Raw genomic sequence first — 21466 nt, 5'->3', positions numbered from 1 at the left:
AAATCGTTGGAGCCGTTTTCGAGAAAACCGTGAAAAACATGGTTTTTCAGTCATTATCCGCCATTTTTCTCAAGAATATTACGGAGCTCCTGAAATTTTCCCAGAAACGAGACTCATGCCAGTTGATAGGGCTTATAAATAGCTTATAAATCCATGGTATAAATTTGAAGAAAATCGTTAGAGCCGTTTTCGAGAAAACCGTGAAAAACACGGTTTTTTAGTAATTATCCGCCATTTTTTCCGCCATCTTGAATTGAATTTCTTAATGTCAGATCCTCATGGTATAAGGACCTTAAGTTTAAAATTTCAAGTCAATCGGTCAATTAGGAATGGAGTTATCGTGTTCACAGACATACACACACACACACACACACACATACAGACCAACACCCAAAAATCATGTTTTTGGACTCAGGGGGCCTTGAAACGTATAGAAAACTTAAAATTAGGGTACCTTAATTTTTTTTTGGAAAGCAATACTTTCCTTACCTATGGTAATAGGGCAAGGAAAGTAAAAAACACTCAAAATATTATTGCGTGCTGTAATAACAAAATATGCGGCAAACTTAACACTATTTATAGCATTTTTGTTCCTTTTAAACTTTTATTTGAAAAATGTTTTTTATTTCGTTCTGAGCCTAGTAGGCAGTTTGATAGAAATTTTTATAGAATTCTCTGATGGTGATGAAAAAAGGGTTGTGAATGACCATTGCCAATATAGGCCTAGGTACCATAACACCAAATCCATGTTATGTTAGGTTGGTTCACTTCAGGTAGGATTTTTAATGTTAAGCTGATATTTTGTAGATAGAAACATGATTCTTATGACTATCGTCAAGAACGTTAATTATTATAAAAATTAAAAATATTAAATCATTGTTCTTACATTGTCTTGTTTTCAAAGATATTTTCAGAAATGTCAACACAGTATAGGTATTGTATTGTATTTTAATTAAAGATTAAAGTACCCACATCATTAAGTATCGATCAAAGATGTGCAATAAGACAAGAATAGAGCGTATTCAACAATCAAAACTGAAGCATTATTTGCATGTGAAATATATAATTAATTTTTAATGTGAAATACTAAAACAATCTTATTCGAAGTGAAATTCATAATTGGTGGTTAGTGTGTGCAGTGCATAAATCATGGTTGGAAACCTTCTAAATAACTAAGGTATTTAACACCAGGTCTAGTGTTAATTCTTGAAAATCATAACAAAACAAGAGTTAATTCATGTATTTAAGTGAGTAAATCATTCTTTTATTGTTATTAGTTTTATTATGAACATTAGCATCGTTGCATTTACTCGATATTAGGATGGATATGTGGGTGCAATTAAAATACGTAAAAGTTAGTCATTTCAACTTTAAATATTATGAAAATATCAATAAATAGATCTTATCAGGAATAATAAAATTGAAATCGAATAATTTATTTTCAAAGCCTGAAAAGTACATGAAAATAGCTAAGCCGTTGGGTTGGTCAAGCTGGTAGGCAATGGTCTATTTGATTTTTCCAAAAATAAAAAAGTGAAACCGTGGATATATCTGTATAAATCATTCTAATAAATTAAACTTAGAAAAAGAATATTTAAATTTTATTGTTTCTTTCTCTCATTATTTTGTCCTATTTTCAGAAAATGGATAAAGAGGTGAGTTTTGAAATAGATTTTCTACAACATAACCTTAAAAAACAGTATAGCCTATTTATAAAATTCATACAATTTATTGTTTGTTATTTCACATAATTATTTAGAAGTAAGGTTCTTATCAGAATTCATATTCTTATTGATATCTTGTCTATATAAGGTAGTAATCACATTAAATGCATTATTTTATGTGCCAGTAGAAGATTCCTCAACATAACCTTAAAAATCAGCATCGCTTAACGCTTATTAATTCATACAATTTATTGTTTCTTATTCCATGTAATTTTTCGGGAATAAAGTTCTTTATCAGAATTCATATTTTTATACATGACCAAGCGGGCAGATGAGAAACAAAATCTGGTAAGAGTCTGCACACAGGAGCAATAGTAGCTGCCACTAGCTTTTTAGGAATGTGGGATTGTCCGATACTTGAATGCATAGATGGCATTTCCAATTCTGTGCTCCTGCAACAGCAAATTGAGCTAGTGAAAAACCTACTGTTGTCTCCATATAAGCACGCTACACACAAAGACATTAGTGGCCTCCAAATTTAAAGCTAATTATAATTATATGGAGTAGAAAAGGCTAGTCCCTCCCTAGCCTTTGGTAAGCCAATACCAAACTACAAGGGCAGCAGTCAATTTTCTTTCCTTAGCCTTTGAATATCCACTGATCTCCGTCTGCGTTGTGTCCACTGACCACCCGATCGTGTGTTGATGGAAAGGATATTATTTCATATCCTTCTTAAAGATTCGACAATTATTTGTTGAATTTGTTTGATTTATGAAGTTACATTAGAATTTTATATTATGGTTATTCTAATTGCATTTAATCTTTATTCTGTTTGATTAATTATAATTATCTATAGTTTGTATAATTCGTTGAATAATTAGCATTACCGTCATTTAATGTAAATTAGTGTATAAGCCAGTAAATATTGTAACATACATAAATAAAGGAATCTAATCTAATCTGCAAGGCAGCAGTATGCTGGTTTTGGTCCACCCCGGGTATTTGATTTCCTCGGTACCCCCTATATCTAGAGGGCATTTCCCGATCCGCCACCTGGGGAGGCGCCCGATAGGAGACCAGCATCTCCCACTCATCTACAGTGCAATGTTTAAAATGGGGGTCTGTTGCTTGAGAGCTCCGTTATGTAGCAGCTAAAAACACCATTATTCGATCTATGGGGATTTCAAGCTTTGAAAATTCTCACCATCAGAGTGTTGCCTGATTAATTGTCAAGTACAGTACTTTACCAGGGTATCTGAAATAGATAACCTTAAAACAGAAAACGTGTTTCAACAAGATTCTACTGTGAAGGATTCAAGTTGATTTTTTGTCTCTTTGTTGCAGGTTAAAGTTGAGAAACAGGCAAGTGCTTTTGATGACAGTTGGATTGGAGCTGCACGTAGTGATACAGCTACTCAGCAGGCATGTATTGTTGAACAATCCACCTTGAAATTTACTGACTACAGCTATATGATGAAGTTGAATCCCATTTTCTTTCAACTTCTCTACTGTTGATAGTATATAATGAAATTAGTTGAAAGATTATTTCAGTCTCAATATTCTTTATAATTATGCAATATTTTTATTGATCGCCTTTCATGCATCTTATAAAAAAGTAGAGTAGACATCAATGGGAACAATAGTAAAAGGTCCATTCTTTAAAGGATACATTCTTGAATCTATTGATTGCTATTCTAACAACAGAAATAAACAAACATCAACTACTACAACCCATATTTTAATAGTGAGCACTATTACTTGCTGAGTTTGATATTCGTCTAGTTTTCAAGTTACACAAGAATCTCTTATGTTCACAGATCAAGATCGAGAAGCAGGAGGATGAATTTGGAGAATGTGAATTAGCAACTAGCAGCATCAAAGATGAGTCATCCTCGCATAATGGTTCAAATTCCAATCAGGCATGTATTTCATCTTGACTAGAATAAATAAATAATCTACTTATTATGGTTATAGGCCTTTTTCAGTTCTTCAAGATCTCAGAACGTCAGGTTTTAAGCACAGGACACCAGCTTGTTGTTGTTATTATTAGCGCATGGCTACAATTGTGGGGAGTCCCACAGGAAGACCAGCTTTTTTGGAATAGAAGGATAGAATTCTATTTCCTTTTCAAATTCAAGGAACACAATCAATGCCTATATTGCAATATTTTCAATAACATTAAGGCTCAACTCACACTTATTGTTTATCGTTTTTGAAGGGACGGATTCGAGGATCCAAATGTTCATAGAATCCCACACGTCAACCGAAGCTTATTGTGTTCCCAAGTAGTATGTTAGTTGGGCAAACCAATACCAGTGTTCTTTACAAGAATCAGGAGTTTTTCCCTATGCTAACATCCCATTCATCACCTGGTTGCTTGTCGCAATCCAATGTGATATGCTTGGCAGTCTCTTCAGACTGATTAGTCCTCGATTCAGCCTCTTGACCCGCATTTGTGCTGGAGTTTCACCCATCTCTGGTCTCTTGGGTTTTTCTTTTTGCCCCTCCGAAACTGCCCTGATGGGGCAGATCCCGTGGGTTTGATGGCAAGGCAACTTCTGGAGTTGCCTTGGGGTCCCTTTTGGTCGCCTCCTACGACAAGCAGGGATATTGTGGGTGTATTCTGGTTTTCAGCACATTCTTGAGTACGATGTTCTACTCAAAGCTTCCCCAACCCACAGGGGGCAACTCACACTCACGCGAATCAAGTCGAGAAGAGACTCGACTCTAGTCGAGAGCATGTGTTTTCAAATGGTGACAATCGCGGAGACTAGAATCGACTGATCTGAGTGTCACCATATGGAAACACTCATGCTCTCGACTAGAGACGAGTCTCTTCTCGACCTGAGTCGCGTAAGTGTGAGTTGAACCTACAAGTGTATGATTACAGAAGAAAGTCCATACTTTATTGTCATACAATAAGTTGTTAATATTTTGACTAGCATTCTTGTCTGTTTTCTGTTCACTCCCACCAAACTAGCAATCAGTTTATCTAAATCTAGAGAGCATAACTTGATGGCTGCCATTTCAACTTCAACTACCCCTCACTCACCCAGTGCACAGTAGTATCTCTTGCCTGTCCAGGTGTACTGCAGGGTGCAGACGAATATCGGTACAGTTATAGCTCTTTGGCAAACCTTAACGTAAATGGCTGGCCTTAGCTTTAAATTTCATTATTTTTAAGAACCAGTACAATTACTGACATTGAACTGGAATTATCGTGATATAACTCAAGTCAGCTGTCAAATTCAGTAGCTGCTGCTCCTTCACCAATATTTGCGTCTTTTACATGAAGTGTAACAATAATCGATTGTCTCCTCATTGTTTGTGATGTCAATATTGCAGATGGCGAGAGTTAAGCAGGAGAATGATAGCAGCCAAGAACCAGCGCCAGAGTGCAGCACTGCATGCTCTCCAACTGATGATGATTTCAGCCAACAACATTATCTAATCCCGGGCTATAATCTAATATTCATCAAAGAGGAAGAATATGGTGAGATTCGTGTTATTATTTCATTCATTTTTATTCATCAATGATGATAACACAAAATCTATACACATTCCTTCAATAATTTGATTGTATGTGAGGATATATTGTGGTATTTATCATATACCACTATATACATAGTGGTATTGACAACATCAACGTCTTATTGTTTCAATAAATTGCCCTTCACTGGATTACTTGTGTTCATTACAGATTATCATCCTATTTCCAGCACAACTGATATGCAATAATGTGCTGTGTTTGCCAATTGTAGCCATGTTGCTCTTCTGGGTAGTCGATGAATAGTGGATGCCCCACTCATCAAACTAGAGCTCACAATTTCATGCCAGTTTATAGTTTTAATTTTAAGTTTGTGCCAAAACACAGGTGAAGATCCCTATATATATTTGAGGTATTTAAATGTTTTGAAACAATAAAGATAGGCGTCCATATCCATAAGAGCGAGTGTGGTTATCTGCATCATTTTCAAACAATTCAATCTATTCCAATTTTATCTATTTGTATGCCAATTGAGAAAATTCCATGGTTTGGACCAAAAATTATAAATAATTTTTCTCACTTATATCAATAAAAGAAATTATTGCTCATGGAAAATGTGTTTATTACTACGTTATTAGCATTCAATTTTTAGTCCCTCTGACTTACCACCATCTAACAAAAAAATTTACTTTAATTTGTTTTATGTATAGCCTATACTATTTCTACAATCGGCTGCAAAACTCTTGGTTTGTATAAACTATTGTATCAATTGATGAATAATGATTATGATAATTAATGCGGTATGATTGAGGTGAGGCTAGGAAAATTGTGTGATTGTTTTACACTATAAATTATCATTACTTTATTGTCTTTATTCTGCTTCAATCATTTAAAAGTTGCATTATTGGTGTTTGCAGTTGAGCAAGAGGCAGAAGGATGCTCAGTGGAGAGTGAACCGGAGATGTGGCCTTCAAACTGCAGCACATCTGAAACTGCCAATGCAACAGAAGTGGGTGGACTGAATGCACATTCAATCTCTCCCATGGAAGAGTGCACTGAGCCATCTGTGGCTGGCAAAAAGATCAAGCTCTACAGCTGTGCTGACTGTAGCTATAAAACTCCATCGATCACTCTTTGGAAGAGACACATGAGAAAACATACTGGGGAAAAGCCTTTCAGTTGTGAGTATTGCGACTATAAGTGTGCTCAATCTGGTAATTTGGAGAGACATATCAGAACACATACAGGAGAAAGACCTTTCAGCTGCAAGTATTGTGACTATAAATGTGCTCAATCTGGTACTTTGAAGGAACATATCAAAACACATACAGGAGAAACACCTTTCAGCTGCGAGTATTGTGACTATAAATGTGTTCGATCAAGTGATTTGAAAAAACATGTCAGAACACATACAGGAGAAAGACCTTTCAGCTGCAAGTATTGTGACTATAAATGTGCTCGAACAAGTAATTTGAAAAGACATATAAGAACACATCATAAATGAGAAACAACTACTAGCTGAAAATGGTTTTAATGGTTTCTTAGTTATTCAAGAAATTGGATCTACTTTTTCCATAAGATCCTTATTTTTTGTTCAATCTTAGCAAATGGGGTGTCAATGGATTTGTAATTAGATTTACTGGAAAAAGTTATTCTTGTATTTTTTTTGTGAAATAAACGGTTTCTTAGTTATTCAAGAAATAAAAAACCTGGATTTAGTTTTTCCTAAAAAGTGGGAATGGGGATCTTCGTTTGAGGTTTATTGTGAGATTAGGGGTATGGCTAGGTTAAGTTAGTTCAGATTACATTGGATTGGGCAAGGTTAGAACCAAGAATCAGATTTGAGCTAGCTTTGGGGCAGCTTTTCTTCAGTACTCTCACTTTCCCCCTACTTTAAACAGATGGTGATATTCACCAAATAGTTTACGATTCAAGTTAATTTCATTAACCCACTCTGTCCTAGCAGGCTTAGCTAAAATCCAATATTTCAAGTATTTGTTTTTCACTAAGTAATGTCCGTGCAAAATTGGACAACGCCATTTTCTAGACGCTTGACGCTTCCTATGTGTATCATGAACGCTCTGACCACGCCAAGCCTCGCTCCGCTTTCAGTGTGGTTGTACCCTAAAGGTGCGTACAGACTTTCGCTCTGCTCCGCAACCGAACGTCACTCCAGCAGAGCGATTGATGATCGACCGGGGAGCAACAGTGGTTCGACCGGGGAACGCGAGAAGATTTAACATCTTCCGTAACGTTCATGATGGGTGCGTGGGTGGAGCGACTGTGGTTCGATGGAGGAACGAGGGCGGTACGAGGGCGGAGCGTGCTCGGTGCGGGTTGGAAGCGCGTATATGTGTACGCAGCTTAAGAGGTGATAGGCCATGCTTTGGCACTACCTGGAGGGAGGGGAGTCGCTAGGAGTGGTGGGAGAGTAGTGGCAGTCATCACCGTCGTTGAAGTGCATGGCAACAGGTCAAAACTTGTCAGAAATGGTCTCCTAGTGTCTTCCAGACGAGCCTTTGTCACTGACTCCGGTCTGCCTCCAGATCAAGTGGTGTTCGGTTCGTCCTCTTAGTGACCCCTACCGGTCACCAAAGGTCACCTGACCTGCTTTATTTCTTTAGATAAATGAAAATGTAAACTCAAATAGTGCAGCAAAGAAAAAATAAGCAATATAAATCTGGAGATGCAAAAACCTAACCTCACATATTTTGCTGGAAGTCTTTTGCTGTGATGACACAACAATCTATGACAATATGTGTATCATGCATGTCTCACCGTTAGTGGCCAGCCTTATGAAATCAACCTCGCACTTTCCATTACCTGCTCACATTTATTGAAACTATTTTAGGTAAACCTTGTCTTTATCCAACTAAATATTTATTCAAAGAGGTTAAAGTGTTAACAGTCCGTCAATTATATATTAAAAACCTCATAATTTTCATCAGATATAATGAAGATATTTTTCTATTCCGTGAATCAAACCTCACTTCACGACCTTCCAGAATTAGGTTTGAAAATATAAGAATGGATCTTAATGTTTGCCGGAGACAATATTTTTACCTAGCTAATAAATTAATCAATAAAATTCCAGATTACCTTACAGAGCATATTAATCGAAATTCTGTCACATTGCTTAAAAAAGAACTATTGAATGGATAATCACCAGTAAAATCGAGGACATACTTTTTGAGTGGCTCTTATCTTTGTTTCAATAATATGTTTGCCATCTCTCATTCTTTCTCTTCTCCTCCTTTCTCTCTTTCTTTCACCCTTATTCCACTTACTCATCATCTTCTTTTATTAAATATTATAATTATCATATAATTTCTTATCCTATACTATTAAACGAGCAACTTCTGTTTATATGTTTGTATTTCACCGAACCTCGAAAACGACTCTAACGATTCTTACGAAATTCAGAACATAATATAAATATTCGATTGCACTAGGTCTCATCCCTGGGAAAACTCGCTGAAGAACATTAAAAGGATAATATTATTATTCATCCTTGTAAAAACAGCTGATAATAATTATTTCGTCGTCTGTTGGTGATGGAAGTGAGTGAGCGAGTTTGTGTGTGGGACTGTGTCAAAATTTTGACTCAGCTGTTGAACTTTTGTAATCATTCAATCAGGTACTTAGTGCCGGTTGCTAAAAGCCGGGTTATTTTCAATCCTTATTGATTCCAGTAGATTCATCTTCTTGAAATGGTCTTCTCTGATTTGGTTCACGTGAATTTAATCAGGATTAAAATTTAACCAGCTTTTGTGCAACTGGGCCTTTGTGAGGGAAATTTTTGCATTCCTCTGGGAATTAATCTCAATTTACTGTGATTAGATAGAACATTTCTGTATGAAGGTTATTATAATTTCTTCTTTCATAATAAAGTTTTTATGCTTATGTGAGTTCTTAATGACTTAAATTGAATTTGTATTAGCATTTCTCACCTGCGCACAGGGTTTTCCTTGCAGGTGATTGGTTTCTTATAGTTTTGCTAAAAGTTTTTATTTATATTTATTAATAATATATATTTATTATGAGAAAAAACAGTTTTTAAGAGTAAATTATGATTCAATTGTGAATTGTGATTCAACTGAATCAACTAGAACAGGTAACATCAGATACTTGTGGATGAGAAAACTGCATGAGGTCTAATACGGCAATCTGTGAATTGAGAATTCAATGAAAAGCCCTGAACACACACATCGAATTTTGTTTGTACTATATTTAGCCGTCTTTTTGAATTCCATCTGATTAAATGGAACTTGACAAATAACATCTGTTTAATTTTATTATAAGGACGGCAAAATATCAAACAAAAATCTGGTGTGGCGCACTCACACAACTTTCCTTGCCGTTATGAAAATTGATCACCTGACGCTAGTGTTCCCGCGCATACTAGTTTACTATACAAAGATCTGAGCCAGCTGATGACAGGACAATAACGCTGGATACACACGAGATCTGCTATCTCTTCATAGTGAATGATTTAATAGAAACAGTTGCCAACAGTTTTCAATAGTATTGAATAATCACATTTTCTCAAATTTCAAGCTTATTTTCAATTTTAGGTGAAAATGTTACTGGACATTAATTGAAGAGATTTCCATGCTGAATCTTTTCCACTCAAAATTTTTCGTTTAAATTATATCTGAGACCTGATAATTGGAAATCTAAAATCAAACTTTGCATAGATGGGACGGAGCTCCTTTCCGCCATTTTAGCCGCCATCTTGAATTGCATTTGATTGAAATTGTTCGTGTCGGATCCTTATAGTGTAAGGACCTTAAGTTTCAAATTTCAAGTCATTCCGTTAATTGGGAGATGAGATATCGTGTACACAGACGCACATACACTCATATACACACACACACACACACACACACATACAGACCAATACCCAAAAACCACTTTTTTGGACTCAGGGGACCTTGAAACGTATAGAAATTTAGAAATTGGGGTACCTTAATTTTTTTCGGAAAGCAATACTTTCCATACCTATGGTAATAGGGCAAGAAAAGTAAAAATCGATGTGTGTGCAGGGCTCAACAGTGATCTCATTGAATGTGAAATAATGTCCATATGCCAATAATAAAATCTTGTCCATATGCCTGGGTGGTTGCGATATTTTATTCATGTATCATGTAGTACAAACAAGGAAGCAACTGTGATTTGTTATTATATTAGTACAGATATATGTAAACGATATAATAATGTTTTTATGAAGATCATGTTAAACATTGAAACTAGTAGTTGTAGTTTGTGTTTTTAATCTATTATTTTATGTTGAAAATTTTTCAAAGAAAGGGTAACTTTACTATAATGTCATTTTATAAAATAAGCTTCTATTTGATTTTGAATAAACAAGATATACTTACTAATGTATTGATAAAGTGAGTTTCATTTCTAAATGAATATAAATTAAGTTTATTGATGTTGTTTTAGAGAGCATTTGCAATAAATTTTAGTTATTCAATAACTGATAGCTGTTTTATTTACAGTTACCCATAATCTATATAAATAAAAATCAAGCCTCGAATTTTGACATTCAATAACTTTGAGTATTATCATCATGTATAGAATTTAAACAAAAACTCAGAATAATAATTGAGTTTCAAAAACCCTATTACTCTTATTGACCAAGGTGATAAACCTTACATATTGACTAGCCTTCGTAGGTACTGCTGTACTTGATTGTTTATAATGTCGTTTTCACAATAACATTTTGCATTGCGCACTTGGCTTAGATAAGGCTTACCATGTAGCCTACAGTAAATACAAGGGCAACCTCATCCAAAAATATATCAACATTTCAATTCAAATACATTTTATTATTATATATCACACATGTAAACTTCAAATCAGAAATTTAATATCTTTAAAGCTCATGTTAGTGACGACCGTTTCGTTGTGTGCTGCATCATCAAACTAAATTATGTTCAAACAGTAGACTCTCAAAATTTGAGGGTTGTGGTGGGGGAATTGAGCTCAGCCATATAAACGAGTTTTAAAAATAAGTTACCTATTTATACTTTAAAGTTTACATTTGTGATATAGCCTATTTAACAAGTAAAAAAAAGTATATTCAATAAAGAAAAACAAAAATAATTGATTAAAATAGAAACAAATAAATACGGTATGCATAAAATTGTGAACTGTATGGGTCATACAATGATCAAGAATTATTTGAATCATACAAGGATTTTTACTTCAAACCATTTAATCAAGTGGTTCAAAAAAATCTGGTGTGGTACACTCACACAACTTTCCTTGCTCATTGAACTGTAAGCCTCATTCTTAGACGAGAATAATTTAGGGGAATAACATAATGATGATTGGCGGAAACATATTTGCAACTACGATCAGACTACTGTATATGTGTATTATAATAATAATTGTTTTCAGAGTAGGATACTTTTCCTTTGTGTAAATTGTGAAATTCGATGATTTTTTAAAAGACTCAAAACAGCTGTTCTACAGATGAAATATCTTGACTATGACTGTTATTTTTATAAACTGCTCTACCTACCTACCTCATGCACGAGAAGGAGGTTACAAAGTCCATTTCTCAAGGATGGGGTGGACCCCCCATTGGTTTCTCAGGGAAAAGTCTCATACCAGTTGATAGATGATAAATAACTATACAGAGTATGAATTTGAATAAAATCGTTACAACCGTTTTCTGAAGAATATTACGGAGCTCCTGAAATTTTCCTAGAAACGAGACTCATATATCACTTGATAAGGCTTATGAATTTGAAAAAAATCGTTACAATCCACGGTATAAATTTAAAGAAAATCGTTGGAGCCGTTTTCAAGAAAACCGTGTAAAACATGGTTTTTTAGTCACTATCCGCCATTTTTCTCAAGAATATTACGAAGCTCCTGAAATTTTCCCAGAAATGAGACTCATGCCAGTTGATAGGGCTTATGAATAGCTATCCATGGTATAAATTTGATGAAAATCGTTTGAGCCGTTTTCGAGAAAACCGTGAAAAACATGGTTTTTCAGTCATTATCCGCCATTTTTCTCAAGAATATTACGGAGCTCCTGAAATTTTCCCAGGAATGAGACTCATGCCAGTTGATAGGGCTTATAAATAGCTATCCATGGTATAAATTTGAAGAAAATCGTTGGAGCCGTTTTCGAGAAAATCGTGAAAAACACGGTTTTTTAGTAATTATTCGCCATTTTTTCCGCCATCTTGAATTGAATTTTATTGAATTTCTTAATGTCGGATCCTCATGGTATAAGGACCTTAAGTTTAAAATTTCAAGTCAATCGGTTAATTAGGAATGGAGTTATCGTGTTCACAGACATACACACACACACACACACACACACACACACACACACACACACACACACACACATACACACACACACACAGACCAACACCCAAAAATCATATTTTTGGACTCAGGGGGCCTTGAAACGTATAGAAAACTTAAAATTAGGGTACCTTAATTTTTTTGGAAAGCAATACTTTCCTCACCTATGGTAATAGGGCAAGGAAAGTAAAAAACACTCAAAATATTATTGCGTGCTGTAATAACAAAATATGCGGCAAACTTAACACTATTTATAGCATTTTTGTTCCTTTTAAACTTTTATTTGAAAGATGTTTTTTATTCCGTTGTGAACCTAGTAGGCAGTTTGATAGAAATTTCTATAGAATTCTCTGATGGTGATGAAAAATGGCTTTAATGACCATTGCCAATATAGGCCTAGGTACAAGAACACCAAATCCATGTTATGTTAGTTTGGTTCACTTCAGGTAGGATTTTTAATGTTATGCTGATATTTTGTAGATAGAAACATGATTCTGATGACTATCGTCAAAAACGTTAATTATTATAAAAATTAGAAATATCAAATCATTGTTCTTACATTGTCTTGTTTTCAATAGTATATTTCGCACCTAGGGTCGAAAATGTACGTTTTCCGGCTCGAGATCGCGGTTTTCAAGTTCGAGACGAAGTCGAGAACTTGAAGCGTTCGAGAGCCGGAAAAACATTTTTGCCTGTGTTGCGAACGCTATTTTTCGCCACACCAAAAAAAAAACTTCCCAATATTTATAAGAAATTGAAAAATTAATAAAATTCAAACAGCCTATTTTGATAGTTTGAATCTTGGTTATGACAACTTTTACTGTCAATTAATTTCAATATTACTAATTAATAATTTACAATAGTGACCATATTTTTATACTATTAATATTTCGAATAATTGTTTGAATTTTTATAGCTCACGCTTTGCGCCGGTGCAATATCTCATGGATAGATGGATGAATAGAATTTTCATTACTATTTTGAAATAATGTGATGAAAAAATTAATATAATTGCATATTTCACAGTTTTGTCTCAAAATATATCTAAAAAATTGATTGAAATTTAAATTATGGTAACTAATATAAAAAATAGCTGATAAAAGTCGAAATTCATCGACAAAAAAAAATGTCATTGACCGAGATTCGAACCTAGATCGTGTTTGTTATTCACTGAGCTTTGAGAGTTCTTTTAAAACGTACATTTTCGACCCTAGGTGCGAAATATCTATTTCAGAAATGTCAACACAGTATAGATATTATATTGTATTTTAATTAGATATTAAGGTACCCACATCATTAAGTATCGATCAAAGATGTGCAATAAGACAAGAATAGAGCGTATTCAACAATCAAAACTCAAGCATTATTTGCATGTGAAATATATAATTAAGTCTTAGTTGCAAAAAACACAATTTCACATGAAGAAAAACAGTATCCATAAAGTTCATGTATAAAATTCTTTGATGTAACATCCGGAATATTGAAAAACTCTCTTATTGAATACAGAGGGGTTTTCACGAGGAATGCATGGGTGCATTGTTGATACAATACATTGCATTGTATTTATTACATTGCATTTTTATGTATTTACATTGCATTGTACAGTGCATTTGTTCATACAATTTATTGTTTCTTATTCCATGTTATTTTTCGGGAATAAAGTTCTTTATCAGAATTCATATTTTTATACATGACCAAGCGGGCAGATGAGAAACAAAATCTGGTAAGAGTCTGCACACAGGAGCAATAGTAGCTGCCACTGGCTTTTTAGGAATGTGGGATTGTCCGATACTTGAATGCATAGATGGCATTCCCAATTCTGTGCTCCTGCAACAGCAAATTGAGCTAGTGAAAAACCTACTGTTGTCTCCATATAAGCACGCTACACACAAAGACACTAGTGGCCTCCAAATTTAAAGCTAATTAGGCCTATAATTATATGGAGTAGAAAAGGCTAGTCCCTTCCTAGCCTTTGGTAAGCCAATACCAAACTACAAGGCAGAGGTTAATTATCTTTCCTTAGCCTTTGAATATTCACTGATCTCCGTCTGCGTTGTGTCCACTGACCACCCGATCGTGTGTTGCTGGGAAGGATATTATTTCATATCCTTCTTGAAGAATCGACAATTTTTTGTTAAATTTGTTTGATTTATGAAGTTACATTAGAATTTTATATTATGGTTATTTCAATTGCATTTAATCTTTATTCTGTTTGATTAATTATAATTATCTATAGTTTGTATAATTCATTGAATAATTAGCATTACCGTCATTTAATGTAAATTAGTGTACAAGCCAGTAGATATTGTAACATACATAAATAAAGAAATGTAATCTATTCTGCAAGGCAGCAGTTTGCTGGTTTTGGTCCACCCCGGGTATTTGATTTCCTCGGTACCCCCTATATCTAGAGGACATTCCCCGATCCGCCACCTGGGGAGGCGCCCGATAGGAGACCAGCATCTCCCACTCATCTACAGTGCAATGTTTAAAATGGGGGTCTGTTGCTTGAGAGCTCCGTTATGTAGCAGCTAAAAACACAATTATTCGATCTATGGGGATTTCAAGCCTTGAAAATTCTCACCGATTAATTGATAAATTATTGATTGTCAAGTACAGTACTTTACCAGGGTATCTGAAATAGATAACCTTAAAACAGAAAATGTGTTTCAACAAGACAAACAACATAGATTCTACTATGAAGGATTCAAGTTGATTTTTGTCTGTTGCAGGTTAAAGTTGAGAAACAGGAAAATGCTTTTGATGACAGTTGGATTGGAGCTGCACGTAGTGATACAGCTACTCAGCAGGCATGTATTGTTGAACAATCCACCTTGAAATTTACTGGCTACAGCTATATGATCAAGTTGAATCCAATTTTCCTCCACCTTTTCAACTGTTGATAGTATATAATGAAATTAGTTGAAAGATTATTTCAGTCACAATATTCTTTATAGGCCTAATTATGTTTTGTTTTTTTATCGCCATTCATGTATCTTATAAAACTGTTGAGTAAGACATCAATGGGAACAATAGAAAAAGGTCCATCTTTTAAAGGATACATTCTTGAATCTTTTCATTGCTATTCTAACAACAGAAATAAACAAACATCAACTACTACAACCCATATTTTAATAGTGAGCACTATTACTTGCAGAGTTTGATATTCTTCGTCTAGTTTTCAAGTGACACAAGAATCTCTTATGTTCACAGATCAAGATCGAGAAGCAGGAGGATGAATTTGGAGAATGTGAATTAGCAACTAGCAACGTCAAAGATGAGTCATCCTCGCACAATGGTTCAACTTCCAATCAGGCATGTATTCTATCTTGTCTAGAATACATAAATAATGCAGTTTGAAATTTTTTCATCAAATTATAATTAAAACTTATTGCTGAATGAAAACTTTTCTTCCAGATTCGGCAGAAAAACAGTATGAAAACTCTAAATTGTAAAAAGCTCTAACAAATAACCAGAACAATCTTCAGTAGGCCTATAATAATGGAAAGAATCGGCTCTTATGATCATGAATGATGCATCATCACGTCTCAACTACTGATCTGATAACTTGAAATTCCGCATATAGATTCCTAATTTACATAGAATGGCTATAGCCTATAGGCCTATTTTCAGTTCTTCAAGATTTCAGAACATCAAGTTTTAAGTTTGTCAAGTGCTCCAGACACTCATAGAGCACAGTTCACCAGCTTGTTATTATTATTATCGAATGGCTTGAATTGTGTGGAGTCCCTCAGGAAGACCAGCTTGTTTGGAATAGATGGATAGAATTCTATTTCCATCAAATTCAAGGAACACAATCAATGCCTATATTGCAATATTGTCAATAACATTAAGGCTCAACTCACACTTATTGTTTTTGAAGGGACGGATTCGAGGATCCAAATGTTCATAGAACCCCACACGTCAACCGAAGCTTATTGTGTTCCCAAGTAGTATGTTAGTTAGGCAAACCAATACCTGTGTCCTTTACAAGAACCTGGAGTTTTTCCCTATACTAACATCCAATTCATCACCTGGTTGCTTGTCGCAATCCAATGTGATATGCTTGGCAGTCTCTTCAGACTGATTAGTCCTCGATTCAGCCTCTTGACCCGCATTTGTGCTGGAGTTTCACCCATCTCTGGTCTCTTGGGTTTTTCTTTTTGCCCCTCCGAAACTGCCCTGATGGGGCAGATCCCGTGGGTTTGATGGCAAGGCAACTTCTGGAGTTGGCTTGGGGTCCCTTTTGGTCGCGTCCTACGACAAGCAGGGATATTGTGGGTGTATTCTGGTTTTCAGCACATTCTTGAGTACGATGTTCGACTCAAAGCTCCCTCAACCCACAGGGGGCAACTCACACTTACGCGAATCAAGTCGAGAAGAGACTCGACTCTAGTCGAGAGCATGTGTTTTCAAATGGTGACAATCGCGGAGACTAGAATCGACTGATCTGAGTGTCACCATATGGAAACACTCATGCTATCGACTAGAGACGAGTCTCTTCTCGACCTGAGTCGCGTAAGTGTGAGTTGAACATACAAGTGTATGATTACAGAAGAAAGTCCATACTTTATTGTAATACAATATGTTGTAAATATTTTGACTAGAATTTTTGTATGTTTTCTGTTTACACCCACCAAACTAGCAATCAGTTCATCTAGATCTAGAGAGCATAACTTGATGGCTGCTATTTCAACTTCACCTACCCCTCACTCACCCAGTGCACAGTAGTATCTCTTGCCTGTCCAGGTGTACTGCAGGGTGCAGACGAATATCGGTACAGTTATAGCTCTTTGGCAAACCTTAACGTGAATGGCTGGCCTTAGCTCTAAATTTTATTATTATTAAGATCCAGTACAATTGCTATCATTAAACTGCAATTATCGTGATATAACTCAAGACAGCTGTCAAATTCAGTAGCTGCTGCTCCTTCACCAATATTTGTGTCTTTTACATGAAGTGTAACAATAATCGATTGTCTTCTCATTGTTTGTGATGTCAATATTGCAGATGGCGAGAGTTAAGCAGGAGAATGATAGCAGCCAAGAACCAGCGCCAGAGTGCAGCACTGCATGCTCTCCAACTGATGATGATTTCAGCCAACAACATTATCTAATCCCGGGCTATAATCTAATATTCATCAAAGAGGAAGAATATGGTGAGATTCGTGTTATTATTTCATTCATTTTCATTCATCAATGATGATAACACATAACAGGAAATGAAGGAATAATTTATTATGTAGGGTAATGGCTATCAGATGTGGTTGCCTGAGCAACAGTTATAGGTATAAGTTGCATTTATACACATTCCTTTAATAATTTGATTGTATGTGAGGATATATTATATACCACTATATACATAGTGGTATTGACAACATCAACGTCTTATTGTTTCAATAAATTGCCCTTCACTGGATTACTTGTGTTCACTACAGATTATCATCCTATTTCCAGCACAACTGATATGCAATAATGTGCTGTGTTTGCCAATTGTAGCCATGTTGCTCTTCTGAGTAGTCGATGAATAGTGGATACCCCACTCATCAAACTAGAGCTCACAATTTCATGCCAGTTTATAGTTTTAATTTCAAGTTTGTGCCAAAACACAGGTGAAGATCCCTATATAATTATTTGAAGGTATTCTAATGTTTTGAAACAATAAAGATAGGCTGCCATATCCATAAGAGCGAGTGTGGTTATCTGCATCATTTTCAAACAATTCAATCTATTCCAATTTAATCTATTTGTATGCCAATTGAGAAAATTCCATGGTCTGGACCAAAAATTATAAATAATTTTTCTCACTTATATCAATAAAAGAAATTATTGCTCATGGAAAATGTGTTTATTACTACGTTATTAGCATTCAATTTTTAGTCCCTCTGACTTACCACCATCTAACAAAAAAATTTACTTTAATTTGTTTCATGTATAGCCTATACTATTTCTACAATCGGCTGCAAAACTCTTGGTTTGTATAAACTATTGTATCAATTGATAAATAATGATTATGATAATTAATGCGGTATGATTGAGGTAAGGCAAGGAAAATTGTGTGATTGTTTTACACTATAAATTATCATTACTTTATTGTCTTTATTCTGCTTCAATCATTTACAAGTTGCATTATTGGTGTTTGCAGTTGAGCAAGAGGCAGAAGGATGTTCAGTGGAGAGTGAACCGGAGATGTGGCCTTCAAACTGCAGCACATCTGAAACTGCCAATGCAACAGAAGTGGGTGGACTGAATGCACATTCAATCTCTCCCATGGAAGAGTGCACTGAGCCATCTGTGGCTGGCAAAAAGATCAAGCTCTACAGCTGTGCTGACTGCAGCTATAAAACTCCATCGATCACTCATTGGAAGAGACACATGAGAAAACATACTGGGGAAAAGCCTTTCAGTTGTGAGTATTGCGACTATAAGTGTGCTCAATCTGGTAATTTGGAGAGACATATCAGAACACATACAGGAGAAAAACCTTTCAGCTGCGAGTATTGTGACTATAAATGTGCTCAATCTGGTACTTTGAAGGAACATATCAGAACACATACAGGAGAAACACCTTTCAGCTGCGAGTATTGTGACTATAAATGTGTTCGATCAAGTGATTTGAAAAAACATGTCAGAACACATACAGGAGAAAGACCTTTCAGCTGCAAGTATTGTGACTATAAATGTGCTCGAACAAGTAATTTGAAAAGACATATAAGAACACATCATAAATGAGAAACAACTACTAGCTGAAAATGGTTTTAATGGTTTCTTAGTTATTCAAGAAATTGGATCTACTTTTTCCATAAGATCCTTATTTTTTGTTCAATCTTAGCAAATGGGGTGTCAATGGATTTGTAATTAGATTTACTGGAAAAAGTTATTCTTGTATTTTTTTTGTGAAATAAACGGTTTCTTAGTTATTCAAGAAATAAAAAACCTGGATTTAGTTTTTTCCTAAAAAGTGGGAATGGGGATCTTCGTTTGAGGTTTATTGTGAGATTAGGGGTAAGGCTAGGTTAAGTTAGTTCAGATTACATTGGATTGGGCAAGGTTAGAACGAAGAATCAGATTTGAGCCAGCTTTGGGGCAGCTTTTTTTTCAGTACTCCCACTTTCCCCCTACTTTAAACAGATGGTAATATTCACCAAATAGTCTACTATTCAAGTTAATTTCATTAACCCACTCTGTCCTAGCAGGCTTAGCTAAAATCCAATACTTCAAGTATTTGTTTTTCACTAAGTAATGTCCGTGCAAAATTGGACAACGCCATTTTCTAGACGCTTGACGCTTCCTATGTGTATCATGAACGCTCTGACCACGCCAAGCCTCGCTCCGCTTTCAGTGTGGTTGTACCCTAAAGGTGCGTACAGACTTTCGCTCTGCTCCGCAACCGAACGTCACTCCAGCAGAGCGATTGATGATCGACCGGGGAGCAACAGTGGTTCGACCGGGGAACGCGAGAAGATTTAACATCTTCCGTAACGTTCATGATGGGTGCGTGGGTGGAGCGACTGTGGTTCGATGGAGGAACGAGGGCGGTACGAGGGCGGAGCGTGCTCGGTGCGGGTTGGAAGCGCGTATATGTGTACGCAGCTTAAGAGGTGATAGGCCATGCTTTGGCACTACCTGGAGGGAGGGGAGTCGCTAGGAGTGGTGGGAGAGTAGTGGCAGTCATCACCGTCGTTGAAGTGCATGGCAACAGGTCAAAACTTGTCAGAAATGGTCTCCTAGTGTCTTCCAGACGAGCCTTTGTCACTGACTCCGGTCTGCCTCCAGATCAAGTGGTGTTCGGTTCGTCCTCTTAGTGACCCCTACCGGTCACCAAAGGTCACCTGACGTGTTTTTTTTTTTAGATAAATGAAAATTTAATCTCAAATAGTGCAGCTAAGAAAAATAAACAACATAAATTTGGAGATGCAAAAACCTAACCTCAAACAAATTTTGCTGGAAGTCTTTTGCTGTGATGACACAACAATCTATGACAATATGTGTATCATGCATGTCTCACCGTTAGTGGCCAGCCTTATGAAATCAACCTCGCACTTTCCATTACCTGCTCACATTTATTGAAACTATTTTAGGTAAACCTTGTCTTTATCCAACTAAATATTTATTCAAAAAGGTTAAAGTGTTAACAGTCCGTCAATTATATATTAAAAACCTCATAATTTTCATCAGATATAATGAAGATATTTTTCTATTCCGTGAATCAAACCTCAATTCACGACCTTCCAGAAATAGGTTTGAAAATATAAGAATGGATCTTAATGTTTGCCGGAGACAATACTTTTACCTAGCTAATAAATTAATCAATAAAATTCCAGATTACCTTACAGAGCATATTAATCGAAATTCTGTCACATTGCTTAAAAAAGAACTATTGAATGGATAATCACCAGTAAAATCGAGGACATACTTTTTGAGTGGCTCTTATCTTTGTTTCAATAATATGTTTGCCATCTCTCATTCTTTCTCTTCTCCTCCTTTCTCTCTTTCTTTCACCCTTATTCCACTTACTCATCATCTTCTTTTATTAAATATTATAATTATCATATAATTTCTTATCCTATACTATTAAACGAGCAACTTCTGTTTATATGTTTGTATTTCACCGGATCTCGAAAACGACTCTAACGATTCTCACGAAATTCAGAACATAATATAAATATTCGATTGCACTAGGTCTCATCCCTGGGAAAACTCGCTGAAGAACATTAAAAGGATAATATTATTATTCATCCTTGTAAAAACAGCTGATAATAATTATTTCGTCGTCTGTTGGTGATGGAAGTGAGTGAGCGAGTTTGTGTGTGGGACTGTGTCAAAATTTTGACTCAGCTGTTGAACTTTTGTAATCATTCAATCAGGTACTTAGTGCCGGTTGCTAAAAGCCGGGTTATTTTCAATCCTTATTAATTCCAGTAGATTCATCTTCTTGAAATGGTCTTCTCTGATTTGGTTCACGTGAATTTAATCAGGAT

General features: G+C 35.6%; 2 protein-coding genes across 3 annotated transcripts; both read left to right on the top strand.

Moving 5' to 3' along the window:
- The first annotated feature begins 1320 nt into the window (after positions 1–1320).
- LOC111046043 (RE1-silencing transcription factor-like) lies at positions 1321–15238 on the top strand. 2 transcript variants are annotated; one of them, XM_039444484.1, is made up of 6 exons: positions 1327–1655; positions 3009–3086; positions 3482–3583; positions 5010–5157; positions 6069–6332; positions 15219–15238. In XM_039444484.1, the coding sequence occupies exons 1-6, from the start codon at positions 1644–1646 to the stop codon at positions 15221–15223; spliced, it is 609 nt and encodes a 202-aa protein (XP_039300418.1). In that variant the 5' UTR covers positions 1327–1643; the 3' UTR covers positions 15224–15238. The 2 variants fall into 2 exon arrangements, with proteins under 2 accessions (XP_039300417.1, XP_039300418.1); XM_039444483.1 differs by lacking the exon at positions 15219–15238 and having other exon boundaries at positions 1321–1655; positions 6069–8507.
- LOC111049995 (gastrula zinc finger protein XlCGF17.1-like) lies at positions 14741–20354 on the top strand. Its single transcript, XM_039444485.1, has 4 exons — positions 14741–15296; positions 15700–15801; positions 17497–17644; positions 18631–20354. The coding sequence occupies exons 3-4, from the start codon at positions 17497–17499 to the stop codon at positions 19215–19217; spliced, it is 735 nt and encodes a 244-aa protein (XP_039300419.1). The 5' UTR covers positions 14741–15296; positions 15700–15801; the 3' UTR covers positions 19218–20354.
- Positions 20355–21466: the final 1112 nt, after the last annotated feature.

The sequence above is a fragment of the Nilaparvata lugens genome, unplaced genomic scaffold, assembly GCF_014356525.2.
Source record: "Nilaparvata lugens isolate BPH unplaced genomic scaffold, ASM1435652v1 scaffold4797, whole genome shotgun sequence".
Taxonomy (NCBI): domain Eukaryota; kingdom Metazoa; phylum Arthropoda; class Insecta; order Hemiptera; family Delphacidae; genus Nilaparvata; species Nilaparvata lugens.
Note: the sequence above shows the minus strand (reverse complement) of the source record. Positions and strands in the feature narration are given on the sequence as shown.